This window comes from Dipodomys spectabilis, unplaced genomic scaffold (genome assembly GCF_019054845.1).
Source record: "Dipodomys spectabilis isolate Male_0828 unplaced genomic scaffold, ASM1905484v1 ptg000197l, whole genome shotgun sequence".
Lineage (NCBI taxonomy): Eukaryota > Metazoa > Chordata > Mammalia > Rodentia > Heteromyidae > Dipodomys > Dipodomys spectabilis.
The window spans coordinates 10,170,394-10,183,950 of NW_024870874.1; the positions used below are offsets into that span (position 1 = coordinate 10,170,394).

Genomic DNA, 13,557 nt, shown 5'->3' on the forward strand with positions numbered 1-13,557 from the left:
TTAAATTAGACAATGTTAGTATCGATGAAACATGCATAGGAGGGGAAATAATTTAAAGGCTTCATTCCATTTAGAGAGTTAGATAAATTGATTTAAAAATAAAGCACTATTACCTGGAAATTAAAAAAAAAAAAAAACGATTCTTGTATGCTCGTGGAGAGAGTAGAAATTGGGGCAATCATTTTAGAAGGCAATTTGGTAATGACTAACAAATTTACAAGGGTAGACCTCATGACCTAAGAATTATGCCTGTTGAGAAGATAGACTTGTAAAGGAAGTACATCAAAATAAACACATAAGAGTATTCATTACAGTGGGAAAGAAAAATCTTACAAAAGGAATCTAGATATATAACAAAAGAAAGTATAGCTAAAGCAAATGTTCACTCATTTAGTAGAACACCCTAAGCTTCTTCAAATTGTGTATGTGCTAATTGTGTATGTGAGAGATGGATTCAAAGGGAAATAAGTCAGACATAATACTATTATGATGTCTCTTTGGTATAATCTTAAAAATAGATATATATACTCTTAGGTTTGTGTAAATACATACATATATATGTCAAATGATCAATTTACATATTTTTAAAAGCAGATGCAGCTGACCTATTGGGATGACCTAGATGTTAAAAGTTGATACATAACTCTTGGTTTCTTGTGGGGTGTGTTACTAGGTAATAGTGAATATGAAGGTGCTTTTCTTTTTCTCATAGATTTCTATAAAACATTTCTAACCAACTATATGCCATACTTTTACTTGGCCCTATCAGGGTAGCTGTTCTTAAGAAGTTGGTATTAATATTTTATGAAATACTTGAAGATTATAGTAAGATACTAAGGTAATGAGGCATAAAAAACAAGAATTTTCAGGACATCAATCTAAATTTTCATGTAGTATTTAAAGCATAAACAAGGATCAATATCCTGGCCACTTTCCTTTTAATTGATAGTGTATCTCCTTAGCTGTGTGAATGATAGGTCAAATTGGTGATGGATGGAGATGGACATTTACAATCAGTTTTCACAATTGTTTTCCTAGATCGTGGTAAAGAATACACTACAAAACAAAGCTCCTAGCTGGGCGCCGGTGGCTGGCTCAGGCCTGTAATCCTAGCTACTCAGGAGGCTGAGATCTGAGGATTACGGTTGAAAGCCAGCTCGGGCAGGAATCTCCCTGAGACTCCATCTCCAATAAACCACTAGAAAACTGGAAGTGGCGCTGTGGCTCAAGTGGTAGAGTGCTCACCTTGAACTGAAGAGCTGAGGAACAGTGCCCAGGCCCAGAATTCAAGCCCCACGACTGACAAAAAAAAAACCACAAAAAAAAACCAACAAAAAAACAAAGCTTCTCTGGACATGCATTCATACTTAAATCCAAACTGGATTCAGAATGGAGGGGAAAATGGAAGTGAATTTCCCATAGACCACATAACTGAACAGAATATCCTCTAGTTTGAAGGCCATGACTGACTACCTTCTGCACTTACTTTTTATTTTAGAACTGAAACTTCCTGTGAATCCCTCTGTGTGTGCAGATCCTCGAATGCAATTACAGCCCAATAATTCCAGTCACGTGTTAAAATCACTGAAGACGTATATTTGGAAAACATGGGACTGGCGGCGTGAGCAGCTGTAAGCCATTCATTTCGAACTGTTCTAGCTGGCTGGTATCGTTCTATCTGGTATGCATTTCAGGAGACTAGAAAAAAAAAATACAAAGCAGATCTGGGAGATTGGGATGGGGGTACAGGCTTGAATTTAGCTACTTAAAAGTTCAGTATCCCTCCTTAATAAAAAGTACCATTATTGACTTTATTCTAGACTAATTTAAATTTCTCCTGAAATAGTATAAAGATTTGGGTAAATTAGACTGTTATCTAGTAAGTTACATTAACATAAATTGAATTTAAAAGCTTAACAATGTGAGACTATAAAGTTTTACCTTCTACTTTATCCTCACCTGACATCTCCTTAGTCTATGAACTTGGATGAATGAAATTTTTTCTATTTTTTTTTTTATTGCTCCCAGCTTCTAAGAATGAAGATGTCCAATATACCTCCAGGAAAGTGATTTTTAAGATGTAGGTAAATTATAGGGAAAACTAGAGCTTTTAATTTTCATATCTAAGACATAAATGAGTTTTCTTCACCTAATTTTATACTTATTAGCTAGTATTTCAGAAGTTAATAGTATGTGAAAAATCACATTCGGTTTGTGCTTATGTAAACTTCAAAAGATAAAATACAACAATCTTTACCACCCATCAAATTAGATCAAAAGATGGCAAACTTTTGATGGAATTGTTATATTTTTGACACAAATACTATATTTTGACACAAGTGTATTTTATTTTTGATTGTATATATAATTTGCATATAGAAATATGCTATAGAAAAACAAATGTAGATTTTGGTATTATGCATAATGAAAGCCTATTTTGTTTCACTACAATACACAGTCTTTCCCAGAGTAAATTGTTTTAAGATTTTATTTTATTTACAAGAGTGAGGGGTATTATATAGCCTCCAACAAGTGAAGGGTGTGTTTTTGCATCTTCTTAGAGGCCTGGGCACTAATATAAATCTTAACATCTTTTCTTATAGAGGAAAATACAGAGCAGAGTTAGGCATGTGAGAAAAAGGAAATTTTCAGAAAATATTTACTGTAATTTATATCACTTCTGTTGTAACCAAACCATCAATCTAAGGTTATGTATAGTATGGCTATTGGACTTTTAAAAATCTTTTTTTGTTTTTTTTAATGAAAATATATTTTTATGATTAATAAGCGTTTTTATTGTGAAAATATGGTACAGAGGGGTTACAATTACATGAGCAAGGTAATGAGTACATTTCTTATCAAGCATTGTTGCCGCCTTTGTTTTTCCCTTACCATCCCTGCCCTCCCATCTCCACAACTACACTCCCTCCACCCCTCCCCACCAAAGTTGTAAAGTTCGGTTTTCAACATAGCATCTTGTACATTTCATTGTTGCAATGGGTCCACCTGTATCCCTATTTAAACAATTTGTTTTTTCCCTTCCCCTCCCCAAATTATACCAACCTCAAATACAGTGAAAACAGGGCTATCCCATGGGCCATGGGGGAGGGACATACAAAGCAACAAAAAAATCACATAGTACATTATAAATACATTAGAAACAATAGCAAGTAAAGAAAACCACTTGAGTCCTTATCCTGGGGTTCATTCACCTAACATCAACTTATCTGACCTTTTCTGTTTGTCTCAGACATATACTAGTTATTGCAAATAAGGGAAACCATGGGATCTATGTTTCTTTGGGCCTGGCTTACTTCACTTAATATAATTTTTTCCAAGTCTTTCCATTTGCTAACAAATGGGGCAATGTCATTCTTTCTGATGGAGGCATAGAATTCCATTGTGTATATATACCACATTTTCTTTTTTTTTTTTTTTTTTTGTCGGTCGTGGGGCTTGAACTCTGGGCCTGGGCGCTGTCCCTCAGCTCTTCAGCACAAGGCGAGCGCTCTACCACTTGAGCTACAGCGCCACTTCCAGTTTTCTGGTGGTTTATTGGAGATAGGAATCTCATGGTCTCTCCTACCCGGGCTGGCTTTGAACCGCGATCCTCAGATCTCAGCCTCCTGAGTAGCTAGGATTACAGGCGTGAGCCACCAGCGCCCGGCTATACCACATTTTCTTGATCCATTCATCTACTGAGGGGCATCTTGATTGCTTTCATATCTTAGCTATGGTAAATAATTCTGCAATAAACATAGTTGTCATGGTAGCTTTAGTATGGTCTTGTTTGTGATCATTTGGGTAAATGCCCCAAAGTGGGATTGCTGGGTCATAGGGGAGCTCTATGTGGAGTATTTTGAGGAACCTCCATACCGCTTTCCAAAGTAGTTGAACAAGTTTATACTCCCACCAACAATGCAGTAGTGTTCCCTTCTGTCCACATCCCCTCCAACATCTATTATTGTTAGAGTTCTTGATTATAGCCATTCTAATTGGGGTGAGGTGGTATCTCAATGCTGTTTTGATTTGCATTTCTTTTATGGCTAGGGAGGTTGAGCATTTCTTCCTGTGTCTATTAGCCATCCCTTTTTCCTCTTCAGAGAAGTTTCTCTTTAAGTCTTTAGCCCACTTATTTATTGGACAGTTGTTTCTTTGAGGTTTTGTTGTTGGGGGATTTAATTTTTTGAGTCCAGGTATATTTTAGATATGATACCCTTGTCCATTGTATGGCTAGTGAAGATCTTCTCCCAATCAGTGGGCTTTCTGTTGATCTTGCTAGCTATTTCCTTTGCCGGGCAGAAGCTCTGCAACTTCATGCAATCCCATTTGTCCAACCTTTCTTTGATTTGTTGTATTTCTGGGTCTCTATTAAGAAAATTTGGCCTGTGCCAAGGTGACCTAGGGTTTCTCCTATTCCTTCCTGTAATGTTTTCAGGGTGCCTGCTTTGACTCTAAGTCTTTAATTCTCTTCCTCTTGTCCCTGTTCACCCCCTAGTGGTGACACTAATAATTTGTAGAAAATGTTAAAGGAAACCAACACACTGAGGGCTGGATCCATCCAACAAAGTATAGAAGGGCTTTACAAAGCTTTTAGGTAATTTATACGTTGTGTATCAATCCCAAATTATGGAAGCCTAAAAATGCTGTTTTATTTTTCTTTTAGGAAGCAAACGAGAGACCTTGCTCCACAGGAAATAATCGTTAGAGCTGAAGAACTATCTGTGATTCTCAAAGCATACGTATTAGTAACGTCCTTTACCCCTTTGCGTGCTTTTATTCACTCAACTGGCACGGTGTGGAGTCCACCAAAGAAAAAACGCTTCACTGTCAAGGTAAAGACGCCATTATTTCACATAAAGTACGCTGGAGATAAGTAAAGTGACTTGGGCTGCCATTTTCTGACCTTTCTGGTTATCAAATCCCTTTGAATAAAGATTGCATCTTTTTATTGCAGCAAGCAGAGATTTTCATTTAATAAGTTCAGGTTCAAAAATGAACTGGAAATAGCTCAGTTCACTCAGGATCACAAAAGCTGTATTGTTCCCCCCCCCCCCCAACTCAACATTTTAGGTCTATCTGTTGACCTATTAGAGCTAGTTCTTGTGGCTATACTATGGATTTTTTTCTTTCTGATTTTCCATTTATATAAGAAAAATATAATCAGTGCAACAAATGAAAGCATAATTCTCCCTTATGCTTTTTTGCTTCATCCTTAGGAAGCATAATGCCTATTTCATTACACCATTCAATATGGAATATTTGCTGAGTGAAAAATAAAAGTCTGGAGTGTGCCTCATATAGCATGACCTGGCATAAAGGAAAATGACCAAGTTTTCAGAGAACAGCTCAATAATAGCTCAGAAAAGTTTAGTTATAAACTCAGGTTAACTCAGGGGAGGATTAAGTTCTCATAACAACACAGAGGATAGAATTTAGGAAGCTTTGATTTTAGAGAATTCACTGTTCAGCAGACAAGGGAAAATAGTAGAAACACAATGCACTGTGGCCCACATGGTATCAAGAGATTCAAGAATGTCTCAATTTGATTTCTTTGAATTCTTACATGAATTGCACTTTCAACTCTGGAAACAATTCTAGGAATGAAAAAAAGGTGAAAGACCTATTTAAGCAGTGTTAGCTAAAAGATAATAGATAGGTTAACAGAGGTAGGTGTTATATAACATAATAAAATAGGCAGCTCACATCTTAAGGAAATTGTATTGATGATGTAGGTTCTTAAAGTTTTTTTTATCTTAAAAACAATAGGTTCCACGGTTTCCTTTATTTTCAATAATTAGTATACATAAAGGATAATCTTATCAGATGAGCTGAAAAACTCAAAAATCATGTACAAATGACCATATAAGATGATGCTAAATGAAATGAACCCCAAAATATGGACACAAGAGGTCTGCCTTTATTGTTACTGTTTTAAATGTATGATGTGATTTTATTATTATTTTGTTGCTGTTGTTTCCTTTGTATATTCTTTCCCTATTTCCCCTGTTGTCACTTTACTCAATTTTGATACCCTGCATCTTGTATATACATATGTCTAATCTGGGGAGGGGAAGGGGAATAACAAAACGCTGAAACAAGAACACAGGATGACCCATTGCAACAAAGATACACACAGGACAGTATATTGGAAACAAAACTTACAACTTTGGGTGGTTAGCGGGGTGCGGGGTAGGGAGGATAGGAGTGTGGGAGGTGGGGGAGGGAAGGGATAGTGGGACAACAACAAGGAAGGGAAGGGGTAACAATGATGGACAAGAAATGTACTCATGGCCTTACTCATGCAACTGTAACCCCTCCGTACACACCTTAACAATAAAATAAAATAAACCCCTCCCAAACAATCATCTATCTCAGTTTTGTATCAACATCTAAGTTTACAATTAATCTTGACAAGTGGAATCCAATCTGGCATCTTCCCTGTTATCTCCAACAGTAGAGTAGCCTTTCACCTTTCCTCAAGAACAGCAATCCCACTTTTTGTTTACTATTAGGCTAAATTACAGGAAATTGCCGATATTTGGTCAATTGGCAGAAAATATGGTTCAACCTAATGATTAAAACTCACAGGGAGATGAACATCATCATCAACAAATAATTGAGTCTTATAGATTATATATGTCTTTCCGTGTGAGAGTCCTCTCATTGTGCCCCATGTCTTTACTCCATTTTATTTGTATCCTGCATTTAACTCTTCTTGTCCTCAAAAATCCACCATTGCAAGGGTTTTTTTTGTGTGTGTATATAGTTCATATTCTCATAGGAGAGGCATTTTCTTTGTAGTTTCTTTGTTGTTTTTGCCCATCTTGAGACTTAAAGTCTGGGCACTGTCTGTGAGCTTCTTTGCTCAGAGTTAGCACTCTACTACTTTGAGCCACAGTTCCACTCCCACGTTTTTAAATTTTTATTTTATTGTAAAGATGCTATACAGAGGGGTAACAGTTACGTGAGTAAGGTAATGAGCACATTTCTTGTCGAACATTGTTACCCACTCCATTGTTGTTCTCCCATATCCCTTCCCTCCTCCACCTCCCTCATTCCCCCCCCCCCCCCAGCGCCGATGTTGTAAAGTTTGTTTCCAATATAATGTCTTGTCAGTATTATTGTTGCAATGGCTCATCATGTGTCCTTGTTTCAGTATTTTGTTATCCCCCTTTCCCTCCCCAAATTAGACAAATGTATATACAAGATGCAGCATACCAAAATCAAATACAGTGACAACAGGAGAAAGAACATACAAAGGAAACAAAAAAAATCACATAGTACATTAAAAACAACATTCTCTCACACTTAAAACTCAAAAAGTGTTCACCTTTGATTAATTCTTTGAATATGCAGTCAACCAAGGCTCTCAACAGATAAACCTTATCATGAATATATTACTTTTATCATGTGATAAATGTAAGTTCCTATGCGTAAGTGAAGCTGCCTTTGAGCTCTGCTTTCTTTCCAGTTGGTGTCAATACAGCAATAGAAGCTGTGCCTCTTTAATATTAGTTTAGTTAGTTTATAAATGCTTATTTTTCATAAATATATTAGAATACTGTATTAGTCTGGATTTCCAGAGAAATAGAATCAATATACTATGTGTATGTGATTATATATACGTATGTCTTTTTATGTACACAAGGAGACTGAACGGATAAGGGGATTTATGTATTAGGTTATTGAGGTTTACCGCTCCATGATTGGCCATCTGAAAGACAGGGAACCATGAAAGTTGGTGGTGTAATTCTGTCTGTCAGGAGTCAAAGGTATTAGAGAAGAGACAACCAGGGGTCAAATTTAAAGGTCAGGGACAGTATCCCATGTCAAGAAAAAGGTACCAGCAAACTCCTTCCTAATTGTTTGCTCTGATATGCTTTCTTTTTTTAACCATCTTTTCCTGTTTCTCACCATACAGCTCAAATACACATTTAATGTATATAACATTCAATGTTCACCATTCGTTTGACATGCATTCATGATTATGTTTATATTTTTCCTTATGGTTTTTTTCTTTCTTTTATGGGGGGCGGGCAGGTTCTTCCTATATAGTCCAAGCTGGCCTGTGTAACCCAGGCTGATCCTTTTGCCTGAGCTTCCTGAATGCTGGGATTGGAGGAATGCACTACCAAACCCTGTGCGCTCTCTCTCTCTCTCTCTCTCTCTCTCTCTCTCTCTCCGAAATCATTTATCTTTTCTCTGCTCTCTCCAAGGCTTCTTTTGTCTAGTCTACTTTCCCTGCCCCATTTTCACAATGTAAAGTTTTTATTTCTAGTTGAGATCATTGTTTTTCCCTGCTGCTCCTTTTTTTCATTAAAAAGCAAACTTTATCAAGAAATTAATCATCCTTAAAACATCTTCTTCTACTTGCTTCTGGTATGAATGATTTTCAATTTTGTACTTGAAGTCTTTAATCTCTGATTTCAAAATTTTTATTAATTAGTTAATTAATTTATTGCTTTTTTTGAGACAAGACCTTGCTGTGTAGCCCAGGCTCGCTACAAGTTTTCAATCCTGAGAGCAGATAGATGTACATCATTATACCTTGTTTATTTTCATTCTTGAAATATTGTTCTTTTTCCCTCCTTCTTCTTTGCCAAGATTCTGAACTTCCTATTTCTTTTTTGTAAATTTTATTTTATTGTAAAGATGCTGTACACAGGGGTTACAGTGACAACATTTCTATTATTATTATTTTGTTTTTCTCTTAGATTTTCTATCCTTTGATTTGAATTCTGGAAGCATTTTTTTCTAGGAGAGTTCTTTGATCTTATCTTCCAAATGGTGAAGTTCTTACACTGTATCTGTCCTGCTATCTATCTGATCTCTTGTTTGCTGTATTCTAGTCATCTGTTTCATGATATATGTGTAGGATATTCCAATACCCTTTAAATTAAGAACTACCTGCATTTTTAAAAAATCAATTAATTTGTGCTGCACTTCATCATTATTCTTTATAACAATTTCTTTTCATATTGCATTTTGCTACTATCTTTCGTTGTTACTGGCAGTATATGAATCATGCTTATCTTAACTTCCTACTCTGTCCATTTTAGTAGCACGATATGCTTTGCTCAATTTGTCTCTGTTCTCCCAAGATAGTTGTCCTTGCCCCATGTCCCCTATTTTCTTGTTTGAGCTTAAGCTCTCTGTGGATATTGTTTATTCCAGCTGGTATAGCATTTGACACACTTCAGGCATTGTAGAACTTCTCTGGGCTACTTTCATTAGTTCTCATGCAAGCTAACTTCTCTGATTAGAATTTCATCTGCTAGACAACTTGAATTTGGGGTCTGGGCCTAGTATCCTCTGTTTTGTCCTAGACAACACAAGGTAGAGGCAGGAGGAAAAACCCTGATTGCTTTCCTCTAGTTTGTTCTTTTTTTCTAAGCCTCCAGACATTCTTACCGTTAACCTATAGAGGTCTATCTATCTGTAGTCATCAGCAGCCAGAGTAGCTTTGAGAATCCTTCCATACCATTTCTCCTGTGAACTACTATTTGGATATAAGCTCTTATTTTGAATATTTTAAGTATTCTTACTTTTGTTGCTTTTGTTGTTGTTTATTAAAGGCCACTCTACCTTCCACAAGAGAAGTTATCAGAAGGTCTGAAAAGCTTTTGGTGAGAGTATTTTTAGTGATTTCTTGAACACAAATCATGAAAAAAGAGAGCCTTTTGTGATAAGATCTTTTTCATGTTTTCATGTCTCATTCACTAATGTGTTTCTTATTCATCATTTCATTTTTTATTTTATTTTTTGCCAGGCCTGCAGCAGATGCAAACTGTGGCACAGGAAAACATGAGGTTGTTGTCACTTACATCCTGTTCTCGTGACTTATTTTTTCCAAGATCTAGCTCAATTATTTTGTGCTAGCACTGTTATCTGTTCTCAAAGGGAGGCAGAGCTACTTCTTGAGCTAAAAAGCAAGGAGAAAAGTTTTCTTTTCTAGGTCAAAGTTATGCTACGTGTTAAAGCTAAAACAAATAGACCATTCTCAACTGCTCAATCATTTGACTATTACATAAAATACTACTTCCTTCTGGTGTTTTTAGATATAAAAAAAATACCCAGAAACTTCTCACTGCTAATATAGGACAAAACCAAAACCCACTTCAAAGAGTAACCATGTTATATCAGCATGCTATCAAACTACATTCTTAAATTCCACAGAATGTAATTTGTTTATGTGTATATGTGTCTGTGTTATGTTGAATTCAGAGGTGAAATTGTTTAGCTCAATCAGCGGTGATTTATGCACTGTTTAGTGAGGCAATCCCCCTAAACTGGTTATCAGTGGCCATTTATAGAACATTCTGGCAGCTAAAAGAGGTATGAAAGCAATAACAGATATAACTATGAGCTCATTTATTTCCAATTAGGTCTGCTGCAGAGACACTTTATCTCATAAAGCTTACGGAAGAGAAGAAAAATATCAAGAAATGCAAATTTGAGAAATAATGAGTCTTTTATAACCTGGATTTTAAAAATTATTTAGAATTAAAATCTTAAAAAATCTAAGTGTTAGATATTTCCCAAGGTTTTTCAAATTTAAGAAGCACTAGATACAAAAACTTAAAGAAGGGCTGGGAATGTGGCTCAGTGGTAGAGCACTTGCCTTGCATGCCTGAGGCCCTGGGTTCGATTCCTCAGCACCACATAAGCAAAAGTGAAAAAAGCCGGAAGTGTTGCTGTGGCTCAAGTGGTAGAGTGCTAGCCTTCAGCTGAAGAGCTGAGGGACAGCACCCAGGCCCAGAGTTCAGGCCCCACGACCGGACCCCCCCCAAAAAAAAAGAAAGAAAAAAAGAAAAAGAACAAAAACTTAAAGAAAATTAATAGCAAATTTGATTTGCTACTGTGTCTTTTTAAAAAATGGCAGCAGTGGTGTTAGAACTTGGGATCTAATTTTTGCTAGGCAGGTGCTCTATCACTAAGCCATGTCTCCAGTTATTGTTTGTCCAGATTATTTTTTAAATCTAATTTTATTGACAAGGTGATATACAAAGGAATTACAGTTACATGCATAAGGTAGTGAGTGCATTTCTTGTTGAACTTGTTACCCCCTCCCTCATTTTTCTCCAACTTTTCCTCCCCTCCAACTCCCCTCCTCCCCCACCTCCCGTGAAGTTGTTCAGTTCATTTCTAACATATTGTCTTGTGAGTATCACTGTTTCATATCACTGTTTCATTGATTCGTTCTTTGTCCTTTGTCTCACCATTTTGTTGTTCCCCTTCCTTTCCCTAATTCAGATAAATGTATATTCAATACCCAGGGTACCAAATCAAATACAGTGCCAACAGATGATAACCATAGGGAAAAAACACAAATGAAAAAAGAAATCACACAGTACATTAACAAGAACAACAAAGAAAAATATCTTGTTTCTGTGTCTTGAAGTTCATTTCACTTAGCATCATCTTGTACAGTTATATATAGATAGCTATTGAGGTATTCTGCTCATCTACTAGGACTATCCTAGACATAGACTAATTATTACAAATGAGGGAAACCATGGGATCTATGTTTCTTTGGGTCTGACTTACTAACTTAATGTAATTTTTTCCAAGTCTTTCTATTTCCTTATGAATGGGGTGATGCCATATTTTCTGATGAAAGCATAGAATTCCATTGTGTATATTAACACATTTTCTTGATCCATTCATCTACTGAGGGGCATCGGTTTGGTTCTATATCTTAACTATGGTAAATAATGCTGCAATAAACATGGTTGTGCTGGTAGCATTTGAATGAATGCCCAGAAGTGGGAGTGCTGGGTCATAGAGGAGTTCCTCAACAGATTAAACATAGAGCTCCCCTGTCCAGGTTATTTTGAGATAGAGTCTCACTTTTTACAGATTTCACTGTCAACAGTGAAGTGAAAGAAAGGTCTCCCAAAGTAGAGTGTCCTCAGAGTGCTCTAACAATGTCCTATACCTGATCTGCCTATTTTACATTTCCTGTTGTAGCTGGAATGAAAGCAGATGCCACTCTGCCAGCTTCTTCTGTTGAAGAACTCTGGCCTTGAACCATGATCCTCCCCATCTCAGCTCCGCAGGTAGCTAAGATTGTAAATGTGAGCCACTAGAACATGGACTGGCTGTTATATCTTTTTATCTGAATTTAAAACAGCCATATTTGCTGCGGAGAGTGAAATATCACTTTCTTGGTCAACATTATAAATCGGATTTTAAACCATATTTTATGCAACAAGATCTATCTTCCTCAATGTGTAGAAAGGAAATAGTCACATATTTTTTAAAAAATCTAGTTATATCTGTTAATTCAAGAGTAGAAGGCTTTCCCAATCCATTCTAATTGGTCAAATGTATCCATATCTGTCTTTATACACAGATCATATAGATTAACTATAAGAAATGCCATCAATTTAAATTTGGTTCTTAGAGTAAAAAGTCACGTTATCATTTTTTTTCCAGTGTAAATCACAGAACAAGAAGTTATCCAATAACAGAAAACTTTAATATCTGTAACTTTTTATCAGGCCTGAAGTTTCTTTACCTTTTATTTAATTAAAATGTATTGCTGAAGTTGTTTGTAACTTTGGGCAGTAAAATGCTTTTACCAAAGACTTATTTTCTCTAACTGAAAGAACATTTTTATGAAGTCATTATTACTTCAGTCATTGATATCTGATATCAGATATAACTGAAAATGATTTTGTATAAATAACCATTTGGATGCATGAATCTTCATTGAATTGAATCAGAAGCATTGTAGTTATATAAAATTGTTTGACTCTATCCTTAACATTTCTATGTCAGACACTCTATTTTGCAATGACATATAAATTGCATGGGTAAATAGTGTGTGAATGATAATTTAGTTTACAATATATGCAGTAGAGAGATGATATAATCTAGATTCCTGGGCAGGGTAACTTTGATCAGAAAAGGGCAAAAACAGAGAGATGCAGATATTCCTCAAGTCAGTATCTGTGAGAATCATTTTCAGTGCAAAGCCAAGTTAAAGCAAGTTCATTCACAGACACTCAGCCCAGCTCTAAATCCCCTGCTCCCCACTTGGGAGGAAGGGACAAGGGAGTGTGTCAGGGGGCAGGGAGGAGAGATGGAGGAGAACCCTTCTTCCATTCTTCCATCTCTTTGCACTTGGACTTGCCATTGTTATCAGTGCAACAGCTCAAGTGCCCAGAAGAGAGGGAGGAAGCAGCAAAGGGGTGAACATGCTTGTTTACAGCATCTCTCTTAAAAGACGCACCTATCACGTATCCCTTATTCATTGGGAAGCATGGCACAGTGGTAGGGTTGAAGTTAGCCTCATTTGTTGCCAGTATTTATGCAGTGCCTTTGATAATGTCAGGTGAGATCACTCATATATTCCCAGGATAAAAATGAGTAATGTCTTTGGAAGCAGTTATAAAGTTACAGTATGGTTTCTTAGCATAAGCAGTGTTCTGATCTTCATTTTATGTCTGAAACTGCAGGCTGTGGAATGGACCTTGTAAAAGACTTCCACACAGAACATCTGGCCAGTCGGTCAGTAGGCCTGGGAGATTTATGTCCCAAGTAGAAAGA

General features: G+C 36.4%; 1 protein-coding gene across 1 annotated transcript in view; it reads left to right on the forward strand.

Annotated features, from left to right (window-relative positions):
• The window catches only part of Cped1 (cadherin like and PC-esterase domain containing 1), a 240,246-nt gene that overhangs the window by 86,481 nt on the left and 140,208 nt on the right, over positions 1-13,557 (forward strand). Inside the window, exons 6-7 of the mRNA XM_042696039.1 lie at positions 1,499-1,631; positions 4,667-4,835. Coding sequence (XP_042551973.1) covers positions 1,499-1,631; positions 4,667-4,835 — 302 coding nt within the window. The remainder of the gene's footprint in view (positions 1-1,498; positions 1,632-4,666; positions 4,836-13,557) is intronic.